The 19864-nt window shown below is 37.6% G+C and overlaps 2 protein-coding genes across 5 annotated transcripts in view; both read left to right on the forward strand.

Moving 5' to 3' along the window:
* The window catches only part of megf11 (multiple EGF-like-domains 11), a 102374-nt gene extending 87700 nt beyond the window's left edge, over positions 1 to 14674 (forward strand). For 2 of the 4 annotated variants that reach the window (XM_042744119.1, XM_042744118.1), the window contains 11 exons: positions 574 to 708; positions 4467 to 4595; positions 5217 to 5345; positions 6079 to 6207; positions 6464 to 6592; positions 7990 to 8223; positions 8653 to 8771; positions 9241 to 9295; positions 11134 to 11193; positions 11793 to 12002; positions 13344 to 14674. In XM_042744119.1, the coding sequence (XP_042600053.1) occupies positions 574 to 708; positions 4467 to 4595; positions 5217 to 5345; positions 6079 to 6207; positions 6464 to 6592; positions 7990 to 8223; positions 8653 to 8771; positions 9241 to 9295; positions 11134 to 11193; positions 11793 to 12002; positions 13344 to 13519 (1505 nt within the window). In that variant the 3' untranslated portion in view covers positions 13520 to 14674. The remainder of the gene's footprint in view (positions 1 to 573; positions 709 to 4466; positions 4596 to 5216; positions 5346 to 6078; positions 6208 to 6463; positions 6593 to 7989; positions 8224 to 8652; positions 8772 to 9240; positions 9296 to 11133; positions 11194 to 11792; positions 12003 to 13343) is intronic. The other 2 variants (XM_042744121.1, XM_042744120.1) reach the window with 2 other exon arrangements.
* A 2159-nt stretch (positions 14675 to 16833) lies between these two features.
* LOC109094561 (E3 SUMO-protein ligase ZBED1-like) lies at positions 16834 to 19595 on the forward strand. The gene is made up of 2 exons (XM_019108270.2): positions 16834 to 18155; positions 18592 to 19595. Exons 1-2 carry the CDS (start codon positions 17052 to 17054, stop codon positions 19051 to 19053), a joined length of 1566 nt encoding a protein of 521 aa, XP_018963815.2. The 5' UTR covers positions 16834 to 17051; the 3' UTR covers positions 19054 to 19595.
* Positions 19596 to 19864: the final 269 nt, after the last annotated feature.

Genomic DNA, 19864 nt, shown 5'->3' on the forward strand with positions numbered 1-19864 from the left:
TGCCTTTAAAGTTGTCCAAATGAAGTTCTTAGCAGTACTTATAAGTTTTGATATACTTACAGTAGGACATTTACAAAATATCTTCATGGAACATGATCTTTACTCAATATCCTAATGATTTTTGGCATAAAAGAAAAATTGATAATTTTGACCAATACAAAGTATTGTTGGCTATTGCTACAAATATACCTGTCCTACTTATGACTGGTTTTGTGGTCCAGGGTCACATATAGTAATTTATTACTATTTATTAAACAAAAATACTGACCCAAAGCTTTTGAATGGTAGAGTACATAAGATTTTATTTTACTGAATAGCAGGACAAAAATATTGATGTTTCTGAATTATGTACGAATGTGAACTGCTTTATACAATATTTTTGTAACTTTGCCTGTATGTTCGCTAAGTCCTTCAGTGTAATAATACATATTTGTATTCATATTTTCCATTTATTAAGTGTCTAATCTCTAATTTGTCATTTCTTGCTTTCCCACTTTATCTTTCCTTCCAAATCTCTGTTGTCCTTTCTGTTTTGTTCCTCTCCTCCCCTTGTTGTCCTTTGCCCCGTGACAGTTTGCCCTCCTGGTTTCTACGGGCACCGCTGCAGCCAGTCATGCCCACAGTGTGTGCACAGCACAGGGCCGTGCCACCACGTCACGGGTCACTGTGAGTGCCTGGCCGGCTTCTTCGGCTCGCTTTGCAACCAAGGCAAGTAGCTCTCGTTCTTCTCCCTCTGTTTCTCTGCTTTCTCTCTCTATGTTTCTCTCCTTCTCACCCACGGACCTCACTACAGATTCTTGGAGGCTAGTTGTGCCTGGAGAGACGTACAAGAGAAGTATGGTCACATCACTGTCCAGCTACCTTTACTATAATTACAGTATTTTTTCATTGGAAACACACTATGACTGAATCAATACACTAAGGCATCCATTTCTCATGATAATGTGCCAGAAATATGCAGTTTGTGCAAAACTGTTGACACATTCTTGTTGCTAACACACAATTTGGAGTTCTGGTGGACTTTTTTGCTTTTTGCACAACTCTCAGGGGCCAATGTGAAAATGTTTCTGGCCAGCTGATGAAAATGTTGCTGTCAGTAATTATAATGCCTTGAAAACTTTTTTGGGTATTGAACAGTGTTGTTGCAAATTCTGCTGATTTAAACTTGTCACCAATGTAACATTGTCTAACTGGCTGACATAGATTAAGACAAGTTTTTTTCGATATTGTGAGAATGACTTATAGTTATAGTCATGGAAAAATCAAGAAAAAGTCATTTTGCAGCAACAGTGTGTTAATGAATTATAGTTGTTGTGGAGTTTTACTTATAGCTATATATATATATATATATCTTTGTTTAAAAAATAATAATACTAATTTTAGTATTATTTTGGTGTAAATTTATCTTTTTTAAGTATCAGTATTTATCATTAAAAGAAAACATTTACTTGTACTTTTAAAATATCTATACAAGTACATTGCTTATAATAAAATCATTTATTAGCATTTTTGTGGTTGGTCCAGTGAAAATTTTGGCTGAGAAAATCTATCTGAAGATTATTTCCTCACATTTTAAAAATGCATGATTCAGACCCATATAAGCAGGTGACTCTTCTGGAAGCAATTCACACAAACTGTAATGACATCAAAGGTCTTTCCTTCTAGTTGCTACTTCCCCTGCTGATGAACCAGAGTGAACCAGAATCGATTGTTATGTAGATTAAATTATGCGGCTGGATTGTGCACTCTTTAGGAAGCACAAATGGATAGACGCTGTCATTTATTGTTGGCATGCATTTTGACTGGTATGTAATGATGATATTGCGGTTCTGTTGGAGATTATATGCATAAATGATGCACATGAATAAAAATTTACCCCTCTCACCCTACCTGTCACTGAAATGAGCTGTACTCGACCGGCGTGGCATGTTATGCCATTCTGTGTGTTTGTGCTCTGCCATTGGCAACATGCCCATCCGTAGAACGCCACGCTGACTCTGCGGCTCCACCGTACTGAAAATAATTGGCATTATCACTGACACTCTGACAAATAACCTTCAGAGGAAATCTAAATATTGCTGAGCTCATTCTTCTGAGCGAGACAAACACTGAAGAGTCAGGTCGATATCACCGCTTTCCATTTTTGTTGAGCTCCTGTGGAAAACCAGAGACAGCGTAGAGACAATAATTTGTTAATTTCCACTAATATCATGCTTCAAGATTTATGTCTAGGAGGTCTATAATACCTGGAGAGTGCTATCCGTTAACATTCCCATTCATCATTCCCGTTCAGCTGTGCTGCTTATGGATAACCCCCTCCCTGAGAAGTGCGCAGTTTGAAATCTGCCATCTCTGGCTGATGGCAAAACATCTACTGTAATATAATGATATATCTGCATATACTGTATGTTGCGTGAAAAACAAATTTGTTTCGTCAGAAAGCATAGTAACTTTTGAATGGCTGTCAGTGGAGAAAGATGCAATGAAAATGTCATTGTTATGACTTTCTACCAGTAGGGTTTGACCAGAATAAACCCTGCATATACTTTTTTTAAGGGATCGTTTCTCTACTGTGTTTTTCACTTTTTAAAAGTTTTTCAAATGAAGCTCATCACTGTCCGAAGAGAGCACTGTAAATATTCACTCTATGTTGACTGTTATATACAAGTATACATAATTACAGGATTCTGAGTGAAGTTTCAGGTCAATGAGGCAGATTTTTAACTCAAACTAATAAACCCTAACACTCACTTCCCACTCCACAGCCCCCAACTGGGACGTCCAGATGAAATATAGATAGACCATCTCATAATAATTAACCAGTCTTTTCATGAATTAAGAAAATGCAGTATGAATATATAGAATTCACTTTCATTGCTTTCAGAGCCGTCTTGTGAATAAATATTTAATATGTTAAAGGCAAAGAAGGAAAAGGTTCGAGAAAAGGGTTGTTTTAATTTGTCCAGATCATAATTACTGGAAGAAAGGCAGGCCTCGGGGGGATCGTGGCTAGCCCACATACCTACTTTTTTTGTAGTTTGGTTTATGCCGGTGTCCTCCGATGTCTTAAGCCCACGTTCACTCATCTCAGAACGAGCTAATGAACTTCAGCTAGTCACAGTTGGAATGAAACGGAGCTCGTGACATGAGGGGGCCACTAACTAATAAGAGGAAGCTTTGAGTTAGTTGAAAGAGTTTCCACAAAATGAGAAGAGTGTGGAAATATAATTATTAAAAGCCAGTGGCACAAAGATTTAGCTTCAGCTTCACCTCAGTGGACGAACTGTCTGATTGCAACATCACACTCTGTTGTGTTGCGGTATTTCAACTCTCATGAGAAGCTGAAGACATATGCGTTGTCTTCCACAAGGGACGCATCCCATTGTATGTACCTTGCTGTGAACTCACCGAAACTAGAAGATAGAGAGGGGTGAAAAACATGATGGGCTTTAAACTAAACCAAAAATTTCTAATTGAGGCAAGTGTCAGAGCTTGGTGAAATATTCATTTTATTAAAAATGTACACAAGCTCTATTTTTAATTTCGTAGTACATCAGTCGACCCTTTTCTTGACTGTGCCGAGCAAAGCTGGCAAAGATGGATAATTGGACAGTGTGACAGAAGCACATGTTTGAAGGGTGATTCATCTTTGAAGTGCACACAGACATGACTTACAATCACTCCTGCACGTGTCACTCTGGTTTATCATCAGTTACTACTCATGCAGAACTATTATAGATCTTACAATGACGCATTTTGATCTTTGAAAAGTTTTAAAGGTGATTTGAAATATGTTACAGTAAAGTTTTATTGAGACACTATAATTACCTTTACCTAAAAATCCAAAAGTTTTATGTCAGAAAAAATATTTAACATCACTGAATAAATTAATACTTGAATAAAGATTCATTAAATGGATCAAAAGTGACAGTAAAGACATTTATAATGTTACATAATATATATATATATATATGAAATGGATTTTGAAATACATTAAATAAAATACATAAAAAACAGTTATTTTAAGTTGCATTAATATTTCATAATATTACTGTTTTGTACTGGAATTTTAATCAAATAAATGCAGCCTTGGTGAATATAAGAGCATTTAGTCTTTTCAAAAGAATGGTTGACGGGGTGGGGCTGTATTCAAGTTTGGGAAATAATCATTATTTTTCATCATTTCAATCTTAAATTGTTTAGTGCCACTGCTGACACACTTCACCTTTATTTCACTGAAAGCAAAAGCTATTTCAGAAGGATATGTAATTTAGAAAGATATGTAATTTGAATGCAAATATTTAACTCAAAAACACAATAACATTACTGTGAACTAAGATCAGTGTTCTTCGGAGTAAAATTATTGTTAGCATCCTCCAGATATGCTGTGATTACCATTGAATGAATGACTCACGGGTTTAAGTGTTGTGTTTGTGTCTGTGTTATGTCTGTTTTTGTCCCGTCAGTGTGTCCCAGTGGCAAATACGGGAAAGCCTGTGCTGAGATCTGCGTGTGCACTAACAATGGCACCTGCAACCCCATTGACGGCTCTTGCCAATGTTTCCCAGGCTGGACTGGAGACGACTGTTCACAGAGTACGAACTTGTCCTTTTCTTTGTTTGCATTTTCAGTTCCACCTTCTTTTATTTGTCCCAGTCTTAGTGTTTTATCCTACTACTCTTTCCCATCCATTTTCATCCATTTGTCTCATATCTCATGGCATAGTGCCACGTAAATCATGACCACGTCCATTTTTCTTTGCCAAATACCCCACAAGACCAACAATTTCTTCAATAAATTACTTGATAGCACACTCTCAATAATTTACACAGCGCAAGAGAGCGGCAATATGAAATAGAGACGAGAGCAACAATGTCCCGGGGAATTTATCGCTCGCCCTCGCGCCCCCCTCCCCTCTCGCGCTGTTAATCTAACACTGTTTGCTGTAAGTGAAGGGGTGAGTACTGGCTGAGGGATTTCAATTATTAATTCCCAACAGTGACAATTTCAGCTTATACTGTAGCTATGGCCCTCATTTCGATGTGATTTCCTCTTTATTTTCGCTCTACCACATTTTATTTGCAAAACATGCAAGTTTTACATCAAATGCATCATTTTGTATACATGTTATGTCAATTAGGGGCCTGTAAATGTGCATTTAGATGCGTTTTACACATGTGTGTTAGTCTTCATTTGACGTGTCTCTGGCTCCGCAGTTTGTCCCATAGGCCAGTGGGGCCCTGACTGCTTGAACTCATGTAACTGTCACAACGGAGCCCAATGTAGTGCCTACGACGGAGAGTGCAGGTGCAGCCTGGGCTGGACCGGCCTCTACTGCACGCAGCGTGAGTCTTTCTCACACACAAGTACACACACATTCACAGTTATTAAATGTACAAACAAGCCACTATTATACACATGCAAACACTCTCTCCCGCACACATAATGAACATAAAGTGACACAGTGACATCTGTTGGAAGTATTTCAGAACTGCACCAGGGAGTTATGCAATCTCATGATGTTATGATGCCACTGAGTGGTCCTTAATAATAAATGCACGTTTTTTCACGTCAGTCATTTAACTCATTATATGACCTTGCTCAAGGCTGAAATCAAAAACCATCAACATCACGCCTGCAAAAAACAGAATCCATCTTTCATTCATTACGTCAATCACTTCTTGATCCCTCCTCTGCTGCCACTCTGTTTGAAACTTTTTTTTTATGTCAGCAGTGATATAAACTCTTTCTTGAGGAGTGATGAAATCAGTTTGTGTTTTGCTGCAATGTTTGCTCCAGTAGGCTTGTTATCTTTAGTGGCCAGACTGTCTTTGCGTGTTTATGTACTGTACGTGTGTTTGTCTTTGAATTGCTATTAGTGTACGAGGCCGTCGTGAATAGGGAAACACTGCAATGCTAATATAATTCAATTAGATATAATAACAAATTTGGGTCATTTGTGGAATTCGAATGTGGAGGCTTCTCTTTCACTCAGGGTTCCTGTTGCTAGCACCATCAGCGTACACCAACTGTGTGTTGTAGGTTAATGTGATGTAGCAGGATATCTCTTTCCTTCAGGCTGTCCCTCAGGGTTTTATGGGCGAGACTGTGCAGAGGTGTGCCGCTGTCAAAATGGAGCTGACTGTGATCATATCACTGGCCAGTGTGCCTGTCGGACTGGCTTTATTGGGACCAACTGTGAACAGAGTGAGTGTTGTAGCCTCTTTAAGAGTGTGTGTGTTCTTGTGCTAGGGGGTTGTGAGAATGTCAATTCGAAAGAGACGTTTAGCAGCCCTGATGATGGTGATGATGGTGGTGATTGATGATCTGTGTGTGTGTGTGACTGTGTTCATAATCCACCATCCCAGGCAGCCGATCACAACATGTGTCTGAGCGTTTGTTTTTACACGCTGTTGGCCCGGAGTGTTTGGCTAATTGTGTTGGTGTATGTGTTTTTATACAGAGTGTCCTCCTGGGACATTTGGCTATGGCTGTCAGCAGCTGTGTGAATGTATGAACAATGCCACCTGCGACTATGTGACTGGAACGTGCTACTGCAGCCCGGGATACAAAGGAATCCGCTGTGACCAGGGTAACACTCTCTTTCTTATGTCCTTTTTCATCTAGGGTGAAAAAAAAACACTATGGAAAAATCCTATAGGTTTATACTGAACAAAAGAACCTTATATGTTTTAGAGTTGGGCCTCTTAGTAACCACATAGCAAGGCACTAGCAACCACTAGAACACTGTAGCAAGCACATAGAAATATTCAAATAAGTAATCAGACCCTAAGCAACTACATAGCAACGCATTAACAACCACTCAGAATTTGTACAGCCACATAACAGCACACTAACAAACACTCAGACCTTTTGCAACTGCATAGAAACACATTAACAACCACTCAGACCCTAAGCAACTGCATAGAACAGCTTAACAACTACATAGCAACACACTAACAACTACTCAGACTCTTAGCAACTGCATAGCGCACACACTAACACCCACTCAAACCCTTAGCAACCAAAAAGAGCACCTTAGCAACTACATAGCAACATACTAACACCCACTCAAACCCTTAGCAACCACATAGCAACACACTAACAACCATTCAGACCCTTAGCAACTGCATAGAACACCTTAACAACTAAATAGCAACACACTAACACCCACTCAAACCCTTAGCAACCACATAGAACACCCTAGCAACTACATAGCAATACACTAACAACCACTCAAACCCTTAGCAACCACATAGAACACCCTAGCAACTACTTATCAATACACCAACAACCACTCAGACTCTTAGCAACTGCATAGAACACCTTAACAACTAAACAGCAACACACTAACACCCACTCATACCATTAGCAACAACATATCACACCTTAGCAACTAGATAGGAACACACTAACAACCACTCAGACCCTTAGCAACTGCATAAAAACACACTAACTGCATCCCAAATGAGGCACCATACACTGTGCACGTATGCACCATGTACTCAACCATGTAGTGTATGAATTTTATAAGGTTATTGTGTCATTAATAATTGGAATCTGATAGCCCCTCAGCTGCAACAGTTGAGTGCACAAAGTGTACAACATTCAACACTTCGTTTTTTTGTTGTTGTTGTTGTTGTTGTTTTTTTTGGTTATTTAAGTGCATCATCTGGGTATTTAAAGTACACTTTTTCTTTTTGGAATTTTCAATGTGAACACACTACTTGCACTACTTATACTACAAGACATAACAGAATAGTGCATAAGTACGCAATTTGTGCACATATTAACACCCACTCAAACCCTTAGCAACCACATAGAAAACCCTAGCAACTGCATAGCAACACACTAACAAACACTCAGACTCTTAGCAAGTGCAATATAATGCCCTGGCAACCACCCAGATCACTGCATGATGCACCACTCCTGTTTTCCTCACAAAATAATTCTATTGTACCTGATCTATAATCATATTCTGTGTCCTAGCGGCTCTAGTGATGGAAGAGCTGAACCCCTACACTAAGATCAGTCCTTCTCTGGGTTCAGAGCGGCAGTCCGCAGGCGCTGTGATGGGCATCATCTTCCTGCTGCTGATCATCATGGCCATGCTCAGCTTGTTTGTTTGGTTCAGGCAGAGACAGAGAGACAAAGGCCAGGAAATGCCCAGTGTCTCGTACACCCCAGCCCTGCGTGTCACCAACACTGACTACTCCCTCTCTGGTGAGAACCTCCTTTGAGACTAATCATCAAATACTGAATAAGCTATGAACAACTTCAGATGCTCCATAAATGTTTTGTGATTTATATAGTACATATTTTTGAAAGGTGTGTAGTGATCAGTAACTGGAAGTAAAAGTTACAGTATCAGCACTGTATTATTGTTATCACAGTGCTGATAACCTTCACTTAAGTATTCAATCATGTGAAATTACTGCATATTTATGATCACTTTTTTATCCCATCTGCATGGGCTAGTTTTGATGATGTGGCTATAAATGGCTTGACCAATTCCATTAAGTGTCATGAACTTCGGTCCATTAAACTTACTACAGGAATAGAATGTCATGCATTATAAGACAGGAGTTTAGTAAACTTGAACACTGTGGTATGTAGAAATTGTAAATACTTTTGCCTTGCTCTCTTTCTTAGAAACATCTCAGAGCAGCAGTGGTGGCCAGTGCTTCTCCAATCCCAGCTACCACACTGTGGCACAGTGCAACATCTCATCCACCATCACAAACAACCTGGACGGCACTCTCGCTCTTAAGGTGAGGACATAGACACATTTGCATTACAGCGAGGCTCACATCTTTGAGGTTGCATCTCCACGATGGTTTGACAGATAAACAATATTTTTTTTCAAGCATCATTTGTATGGCCATAGTAGCTGCTCTTGTGCTTAGAATATTATGTAAAAACATGACAACATGACCCTTTTTTTTAAGAAATGACTACTTTTATTCAACAAGGATGCATTAAATTAATCAAAAGTGACAGTTGAAGACATCTATAATGCTGCAAAGATTCCTGTTTCAAGTCAATTCTGTTCTGTTCATTAAAGAATGCTCAAAAAATGTAAGAGTTTCCACAAAGATATTAAGAAGCACAGTTGTTTTCAGCATTGTTAATTATAAAAGATATTTCTTTAGCACCAAACTGTCATATTAGAATCATCAAGGCTATAAGGGCAATGATCTTACATTGTCTTTGATGTTTTTTGTCTTTTTTCCCTTTTAGAAAGGAGACAGGAACAGTTCAGAATGGAGAGCATACTGCAATCTCAATGACCTGGGTCAGTGTCCTCACTTAATTTCTTATCTCACCCCTATTCAAACCATCTTCTATCTGTTCCTGTCAGACAAAGCCTGAAAAGTACTCATGCAATTTGAAATGGATCAGATATATCGTTCTTTTCTCTGCTCAGCCTATTCCGCAAAACAAATAAGACATGTTTTTCATTGAAGCACCAGAGAATTAAACTACTTGCTTATTCCTGGGGGTTGAAACGAACAGCAGACTGTGCTTCTGGCACCAAAGCAAGACCTCCGCATGCTGCGTTTTTAATAAGGTGACACACACACATGCTGGAAGGTCAGACTTTGCCTATAATATCCAAGGTCACTCAGACTAGGGGGGAGAGAGTTCATTACCTCTCTGACTTCCCATCCCAAGCCACCTCACCCCATTATGTCTACCTGCAGGTCTGCTGATAAGGCTTCAGCAGAGCATGCGAGGCCTCAGAGACTCTGGTTGGAGGTTGGGTATTTCAATCATGTTCTTTTACAAGCCCATAGAGGAAGTGAAATAGGTCCAGTGACCACAAGTACAAAGTGGGACAGTGATTTCATCCTTTTATGAATTGTTACATTTTGATGAAGATTACAATGACATTGTCTTCTTGATGAATCGACAGGGAATAAGACAAGGAGTCTATGTGAGTAAATGAGAACAGTTTTCATTCAAGTCAAATCAAGTTAAAGTACAAATTGTCCCTTTCTTTAAACAGACTAAACTACGTCACATTTGTAGATAGGAAAAACTCAAATGAACAGTGTGCGTACACTGAAACTCCACTGCTGTCATGTCACCATGGAGACTATTCACAGAAAATCCAAATTAATATTGCACTGGCTTTATCAGTGTGGGGTGGGTGTTTCGTTTGAGCATTTTCATTTACCGATCTTGACGGCATGTCAGTATCTCTGGGTAGTCAGCTGAGAAGTGTGATTTAGAGATGTGATTTGGTTAAAGGTTAACTCATAGTACGCATTAGTGACAAAGCTGGATAAGAGCTTAGAGCTTGAGTTTGCTTTTATATGTATATGTGCAGCCGTTCCTGTGTTGTATCTCTATCTTGCTTACCTGCCTTCCTATCTGTGTTTTCTGTTAACAATAATTTTGTTGGTGCTTTAGATTCACCATTAAGCCAAAAACTCCCACAGTAAAGTGTAGCCTACAAAGGTGATATAGAAGAATCTAATATTGGTTGGAGACAACATTAAGAAATGTTGGCATTTGTGCTAGAAATTGTACTATCAATATATATATATATATATATATATATATATATATATATATATATATATATATATATATATATATATATATCCTTAAATCATTCGATCAAATTGATTGAGATTAATTGCATCCAAAATTAGTTTGTGTTTACATGATATGTGTGCACTGTGTGTATATTTTTATGTAGATATATATACACACACACACACACACACACATATCATGTAAATATTAAGAAAAAAATTAGATATATACATATGTGTGTGTGTGTGTGTGTGTGTGTGTGTGTGTGTGTGTGTGTGTGTGTGTGTTTTTTTTTGCTAAAACAGATAACTAAAAAATTATTATTTTTTACCTAATCAAAATAACCCAACTGCAGTTTGATTGAGATTAATTAAAATGCACATTGAAAAAAACATGATTTTTGAAAATTGTTACAATAGAATTCTTCATATACAGTATATTTGATTGATAGTGCAGCTGATCTGTTCCCATCACTTTGTCATTTTGACATTTCCGTGGAGATTTTCCATTACTGATGTTTATCATCAGCAATTTATACAGTTGTTGAATCATGAATTACTCAGAATGTGTGTTCATTTGCCTCATTAGGAGTATCAAGAGGAGACACACTTACACTGAGGGACAACAAAACCACTCGAATGGCCAAAGGTAATAACTCTGATTGACATCTGCTCTTGTAATAAGAATATACCAAACTATACACAAGAGGTCCTTTCACCTTTTTGCTATGGTCCAATGCATTCTCTCAGTAAATTAAGAATTACTTTCGAAGAGTATTGGAGTCAGTGAAGTGATACAATATAGAGGTCATGTTGACCTGGATGTGCATGTGCCTCATTCACACATACATTACGTTTTCAACTGTGTAACCGATTTATAAGTAGTCAGTTGTGTCAGAGGACAACTTAATCTGTTCCTCTGTTTCCGGATGATGTACATAAGTAATATGTCCTGCAAATATTTTACACAAACTCTTCTTCAGCTACATTAAATCTTAACTGCTGTAACAAGATTTTCCAGTGCCGTCTAACAGGATTTCACAGTGAAAATCTACCCTGGGATGCAGTTTCTAAACAGTATATCCTGGAAAAGTGCTTATTTTGCATCTTTGACTAGAGATAGTCTTGACCGTAACTTCATTTTCCTGTAGTTCTTTGTACAAATACTAACATTTATTACATTTTGTCTCTCCCAGAGGATGATGTGAAATGAATATGTTAGTAATATCTCCTCTGTAATGTGTGTAGATTACATAAAGGCCTCCATGTGTAGCTCCAGCTCATGCTCCCTAAATAGTGAGAACCCATACGCCACCATCCGAGATCCACCCAGCCTAGCCTGCAAGCACACTGAAAGCAGCTACGTGGAGATGAAGTCACCTGCTCATAGAGACCTGAGCTTCTGCTCCAGCACTAGCACAACCCTGACCACTGCCAGCAGGAACGTCTATGACGCGGGTGAGGGACTTCTTATAGAAAGTCTCCAATTCTCTCATTTTTGTCTCTTTAAGCACAACATTGTTATTAGTACAATGCTGCCATATGGAAACACTGTCCTTCACAGTCTCACTAATGAGAAAAACAAATTGCATTTTAATTTCTACAAGAAAGACAGGGATTTTGCATTGTTGTTCACAGATCAGCTTGCCATGTGTCATTCATTAGGCTAATAAATTAAAAAAATAGAAATTACAACTGCGTAACTCAGAACAATAGGCTTATTTATTCGTAAATAAATAGGCCTATTATTCTGAGCTGTGAAGTTACACTTTCATTTTTTATGTAATTTGTACTTCAGTATTCAGGTGTATGTTTACTTTTTATTTTATTTGTAAATAAAATAAATTTGTATGTGTGTATATTTTAGTTAGATGTTATAATATTATTATCAAATATTAATTTTAAAGTGTAATAACAAAGAAAGAAAGTGTAAATGTTGCCATATGCCAAAAACAGCATAAATAAAATAAATGCATAAATATAATAATATATCTATTTATGTATGTTTTTATGATATATATATATATATATATATATATATATTTTCAGTGTTATTTTAGTATTTTTTATATATCATTATATTATTTATTAACATTTTGGATGTCCAGTTGTCATGTTTTTATACATTAAGTTTTAATACTTTTGTCGGTTTTATTTTTTTAACTGTTTCTAAATAGCTTAAATTTTTTATTTTAGTTTTAGTAATTTTATAACTTTTACTTTTTTCAAAACATGTCTAATTTTCATTTAAGTGTTTCATCTAATATTTATATTTTATTTTAGCCTTATTTCAATTACCAAAAATTAAGTTTGTTTTTTAGAACAATAACAACAATGCTGTCTTTATAAAATAGCATTTATTGATATATATACTTTATTATAAAAAAAAGCTTTTGTAAGGTTTATTATTATATAGATTTTTATGCATAAGTATATTTATGCTTTGTTTTTAAGCATATTTATGAATGAGACCCGATATTAAAATATAAATTATAATACACTCAATTTAGTTTCTAAATGTTTGAATGTGTCAATTCATTATCAACTTTTTTTTTTTTTTAAACAAAGTTAAAGGAAAAGTTGTTTGACCATTTTCAGTTGTACTATAAGGTTGCCATATTGCAATATTCAATTCCATTATATTTCCCCAATTTATCTAAAAATATCTAATGAGAAAGATAAAAAAAAATCTTTAGAATATAATCTACTGCATCCCATAGACAGAGCTACAGTCTGATTTAAAGATTCTGCGAGTTTGAGAAATCGATCCGCTCACCCCTCGCCCCCCTTCTTCCTCAGAACCGACAGTGAGTGTTCTTCAGGGACCCAACGGCCTGGCGACTGGATTCTCGCAGAGTCCTTATGACCTCCCACGGAACAGCCACATTCCCAGCCACTACGACATCCTGCCAATGCGCCACAGCCCAACACACACCCCACCGCCTCCAGAGAGCCCCCCGAGCTCCCTGCTGTAGAGCCCAGTCCTGCCCAGCCCAAAAACACAGACGCGAGGACCTCGTTTTTTTTTTTTTATCTCTCTATCTCTTCACCAATCATTCAAGTACAGATGCATGACATACCGGACATGACACAGGAGAAGAAGAGTATCCCTCTCTGAGGATTGTGGGAAATGAATTGTACATCAAAACAAGAACAGATATGGACACCAGCGATTATTCACCATCACTCTCAGAGGCGTTTTATAACAAGCTGTGCATATAAAATCAGGTGTAAAAAAAGCATTCTTTGTTTATAGGTCTATGAAATGACTTTTAGAGGGAATAAAGGAGCATTTGAGACTCTTTCATGGAAATATACCATATGTTGAATCTTAAAAACTAGAGCTCAGCATACTGGAACAGATAATCAATGCTACTCAGTGATCCAGAACTTTTCATTAGGAGTTGGCATCGATCTTGAAAACGAGAGCCAGGGGTGACCATGAAGGGGCAATCCTTTTTTTTTTTTTGCCCCCCAAAAAAGTCTGGACTTCAAGGCATTGGTGACAAAGCATTGTTTCAATAAGAAAGAATAAGACTTCTTATTGCGTAAAGATGGTTACCAAAACAGTGTGACATGAGCGAGAACCGATCCACCACTTATAAACTTACCGAGAAATATTTATAAAGGTTTATGAGGAGAGCCTGGGTCAACATGAGCTACACCGCTCATTTGTGTAACAACCTGGTGCTTTCTACTGTACATAGGAGTTTATGACTGTTGCTATCATTTATTTGGGCGTGTTTTAGTTGACACTTTTCAAAGCTATCATGTTTAGTTTTTCTCCTTTGTATGTTTACATTTTTAAAATATCTGTTAGCAGGCCTTGAAGGGTTTTTAATTTGTGGTTCTGTATTTATGATTTTTATTTATACCTCATTTGTGCAAGTGATGTTTTTCTTTGTAGTGTAAAAGGTAAACATATTTAAACGGGAAAAAAGTAGCATGAACAAATGATGATAACCATAGTGACCAATTATTTTCATGTGCTTGTGCTATTCGTGCACAGTATTAATATATAAAGTCAACATTATATGTTAGCTCTTATGTCATAATAGACTTCATGACAAGACGAGACCCCATGCGTGTCCTGAAAAGTTTAGTATAAATAGACCTGGAGACGTGTCCCATTCCTTGTGTTTCGGTTTGTTTGATGACTACAGCTTTGCGGCTTTGATTTGAGTTTTGTTCTAAAGTGGCTGCATTCCCATCCCATATAATAGCAATAACATAGTGACAATCATTCATAAATAAAAGAAAGAAATGCATTTCATCAATCCTTCCAGCTCTACAGATCAATAGTGGCTGCTCTCGCACTTTTAAGATTTGTTCCAGAATACACCGTTTGTTATTTTTTTGGTTAAAGGCAAAGGAATTATTGACAAAGGAATTATTGAATAAAGTCGTTATTTTTGTTTTCTTCACTTACAAAAAGTGTTCACATCGCTTCATGTAACCCAAATTGCACGTCTGATGGCAGATGGAGTATTCTGACGACGACTTTCATACCTTTTATGGACCTTGACACTTATTTATTTGGCAGTCTATGGGACAGTCTCAAGCCTCCCGGTTTTCATCCAAAATATCTTAAATTGTGCTCCGAAGATGAACAAAGCTTTTACGGGTTTGGAACGACATGGGGGTAAGTGATTAATGACAAAATTTTCATTTTGGGGTGGAGTATCTCTTTAATTGCTGTTTGATTTTTTCTTGTAAAAATATATATAGTCCTAATTTTAAACTTGTCCTAAGGACAGTACACATACTTTACTCCGAGTACTCAATCTAAAGCTTTTTATTTTTAATTCATTTAGAAAGCACATGATTTTAATATTGGCCAACCATTATGAAAATAATTATTGCCAGATCTGTACTGAATATAATCTTGTTACATAACAGTGCTCCCTTTTGAATAAACCAACTGCTTTTACCAACTTAAGAAATTAGGACTTAGTGGTCATGCCTTAAGGAACTGAAATAAAATATATCCAAGTATAAGGAATAAAGTAACACAGAACATAGCAGCAGTGGTTAATGAGGTTAAAAAAAACTCTTACATGACAACTCCGAGCTTTTAAAGAAAAGTTAAAAGAAGTTACCCCAAAAAAACACAATTTTGCTTCAAATTTACTCACCCTCAGGCCATCCGAGATGTAGATGATTGCTTTTCTTTATGAAACCAGATTTGGAGAAATTTAGCATTAAATCACTTGTTCACCAATAGATTCTCTGCAGTGAATGGGTGCCATCAGAATGGGAGTCCGAACAGCTGATAAAAACTTAATAATCCACAATTAAGTGAAAAGCTGTGTGTTTGCAAGAAACAAATCCATCAGAGGCGTTTTTAATTGTTAGCCCTGTTGCGTTCAACTAAAATTTGAGTCTTCTATCTATAATATTGCTTTCTCCAGTCATCTCATCTGAATCCGGAGAGAGATAGGCACAGATCAAGCACTGGTTACAAGCCAAAACAGATCTAAACTAATTATGTTGGTGGATTTTGATGTCAGAAGACAACGGGGGATGTACTTTTCACTGGAGGAAGCATCATTACGGATTATGGACGTTATTATGTATTTTGGCCAGAAGAGATTAAACAAACTCATCTACATCTTGGATGGCCTGAGGGCACATTTTTTCATTTTTAGGTAAACTATTAATTCAAACACACACAAAAACCAGCATAAGCCAAACTTTGAATTAACTACATATTTTATTTGCTCTTTTAAATTGGAATTACAGGTGGACAGAGTAATAGTATAATCATAATACAAAATAAATCACAGTACAGTGCAGACAAAAAGAAACGAAAAGAAAAAGTTTGAGGCAATACGTGAAAGATCCGACAGTCAGAAAAGTAATATCTGGGTAATCTTACTAGGACACACCAGCTATGTGCAGTGCATGGGCTGTGGTTTAGTTAAGGATGATATATTAATTTGAGTATGGTTATGTTTTTTTAAATATTGAACAAGAAGATTGCGTCGCATGCAGGGATATTTTTTTTTTTTTTTTTTTTTTTTTTTTACGTGCAAAAATATTCATGGTAAGACGGTTCACGTTTATGTTTATGTTTAAATCCCTATCGCTAGATGGCTATGCTGAGACGCACCACTAGTGTCCTCACAGTGTTTAACTTTTTGCTAGAAGCTAATAACAGCGTAGTAGTTATGGCTGAACCACATGTAAGACCGGCTCCCGCAGCATTCCGTGCTGAAGTGTGGAAACATTTTGGCTTCCAGTGTAAAGAGGGCACCACCGATATCGACAGGAGCCATGCAGTTTTGTAAACTGTGTCAGGGAAAAGTCAAGTACTCTGGTAATACCACGAATTTGAGGGCACATTTAGCAAGACACCATTCAGACACTCAGTTAAACGAACAGCAAGCTAAACGAGTCGATTCGTCACAACTCACCCTTGCTCAAGTTCAAACGCACAAATTACCAACGACTTCAACTCGTGCAACCAAAATAACCCAGTCGGTAGTTTATTTCATTTGTAAAGACATGCGCCCGCTCAGTGTGGTTGAAAACGAAGGTTTCCGTTATATGGTGCAAACAATGGAGCCTCGTTACACTATACCGTCCCGGCAACACATCACTGATATCGCTGTGCCCAATCTTTACAAGGAGGTTAAAACAAACGTGTTGGAATGTCTAGCTTTAGCTGAGAAGGTTGCCTTGACGTGTGACGCTTGGACGTCTAGGGCTACCGAGTCATATGTGACGCTTACGGTCCATCACATAACTGACGAATGGAAGCTGGAATCCTGTGTACTGCAGACGAGAGCGATGTACGATAGCCACACCGGAGAGAACATCGCTGCCCTACTGAAAGAGGCCGTTGCTGAGTGGCGTCTGAACATAAAAGATCCTGTCTTAGTTACAGATAATGCAGCAAATATGCATGTGGCGGCTGAACTTGCCGGCATGAGCCACATACGGTGCTTTGCACACAGTCTTAACCTCGCCTCACAGAAAGCGCTGAAAGTGCCATCAGTGGATCGACTACTCGGCAGGGTCAGACGCGTCACCGCATTTTTCAGACGCAGCACCATAGCTAGCCAGCAGCTTAAACAAAATCAGCTCCTGCTCAAGCTACCAAAGCACAGACTAATTACAGACGTTGTTACAAGGTGGAACAGCTCGTATGATATGGTGGACAGGTTTTTAGAGCAGCAGCCAGCCATCTGTGCAGCTCTCCTTTCAACAGAGGTCCGCAAGAGTGAGAAGGATATATTCACACTGACTGATGCTGACATCACATGTGCTGAAGCAGTACTCAAGGCACTCAAGCCCATGAAGGATGCTACCTTAGTGATGTCAGAGGAGAGCATGCCTACTGTTTCCATCATTGCACCACTTTATGCAAAGCTTGTCACGGGCACAGAAGAACACCTGGATGACACACAAACCGTGAAGAGTATCAAGGCTGCTATAGCAAAAGATCTGGGAAAGAGATATGCTGGTGATGAACAGGATATACTGCGAATGGCATCAGCTCTTGATCCTCGGTTTAAGGATCTACCATTTCTCTCTGAAGCAGAGGCCAATGATATCTACTTCAAAATAACTGATGCTGTGGTGGATGACCTCACCAAGCAACAGAATGTAAGTAACAAATAAATACATCAAATACACACACAAATGAAATATTATGTTTAAATATTATTAAATATTATTAGGAAATATATTATCACATTAGGCCTACAGTGTAAATAAATAGTAATATAATCTCCATTTAATTGGACTTGAATCTATATACAAAAATAGTATGATTAATATGTATCCTCCTATTGTATGTTTTGATTATAGTTTTATTTTATTTTTCTTGTCACTTTATTTCATTTTAATTTATTAAGTTTCATCTCTATATTTTATGATTGTGGGAGGATCTTGGGCTTTGTTGTACATAGTTATACATTTAAAAATGTTTAAATAAAGAATCACAAAAAAAAAAAAAGGATGAATTTGGGCTAAGATAAGATTTAGTTGGTGTACATAAATTTACTGTAAACTAATACTAGTTTGATTTAATGTTTTTCAGCAGCAAGGAGAGGTAGAAAGTCCAATGGAGGAAACTGGCTGGTCAGAGGAGGTTGATCAGCCAAACTACGAGGATGGCCCTGTATCCACCCAGTCCCCCAGCAAGAGACCAAGGAGCTCATGTGCTTTGGCAGACTTGCTTGGACCTACTTTTGCCTCTACCAAAAACAATGCAACACCAAAATCTGCACATTACACTGCAACAGCTGAGGTTAAACGTTTTAGGGAAGAACCCCCTTTGCCACTTCCAGAGAATCCTCTCAGTTGGTGGAAGTTCCATGAGCACGAGTACCCTCACCTATCCAAAGTTGCGAAGCGCTTTCTTTGCATTCCCGGTACAAGTGTCTCTTCGGAGAGAGTTTTCTCCTCTGCGGGAGATATTGTTAATGCACAGAGAAGTGTCTTAAAGCCTGAGCATGTTGATCAGCTGGTTTTCCTCCACAAAAACCTTAAGATTAAATAAGCTTCCCTTTTCATTGATTTAATTAGTGTTACATTCCTAAATGTTTCCTTTAGGAATTGTGTTTTTGTAACACTAAGTGTTATGTGTTGGATGTACCCATATTAGTGCAAGCATTTTTTTAATGACAGATTGCACCTCAGATTGCACCTAATGTGTTATGCATTAGCCTAGATGTCACAGTCAGGGGCTATGTATTTTCTTTAATTGACAATTTACATTTGTTCCTTAATGTTTCCTTTAGGAATCGTGTTCGTGTTTTTACAACACAAAACGTGTTGGTCTGTTGGATGTACCCTGTGTTCTAGGAATAGTGCAAGCATTATTTTTATTGACACAGACAGATGTCTTTTATTTTTTTCAGATTGCACATAATGTGTATGTGTTATGTATTGTGACAGGGGCTATGTATTTTCTTTTATTATGGCCTACTTGAGCATATAAAAATTTGCTCACTAAGAACCTGTGAACCACAAATCCCAAACTGTTTGATTTTCTGTGTACTGAATTGTTTACCAAAAGTAAACTTCTTTGAGTTTTATGCACATCATGTCTTTTTTAAATATTACTTTTCTAAAATTATAGTCCTACTTTAAAAAAATCCCAATATATCGCCTTATGCACAGTATCGAAATATATTGCAATATATCGAATCGTGACCCATGTATCGTGATACGTATCGTATCGCCAGATTCTTGCCAATACACAGCCCTACTTATCTTGCTAGGACACACCAGCTATGTGCAGTACATCATTGGCACTGGCCCCCGTTAGCACCAGAGACCCCTGCCTCTAAAGAACAGTCATACAATCA

The sequence above is a fragment of the Cyprinus carpio genome, chromosome B18 (assembly GCF_018340385.1).
Source record: "Cyprinus carpio isolate SPL01 chromosome B18, ASM1834038v1, whole genome shotgun sequence".
In the NCBI taxonomy this organism is placed as follows: domain Eukaryota; kingdom Metazoa; phylum Chordata; class Actinopteri; order Cypriniformes; family Cyprinidae; genus Cyprinus; species Cyprinus carpio.

Coding starts and splice junctions, on each gene's coding strand:
- LOC109094561 (XM_019108270.2), top strand. CDS start 17,052: ATGCGCCCGCTCAGTGTGGTTGAAAACGAAGGTTTCCGTTATATGGTG. Junction 18,156..18,591: donor ACCTCACCAAGCAACAGAAT/GTAAGTAACAAA, acceptor AATGTTTTTCAG/CAGCAAGGAGAGGTAGAAAG.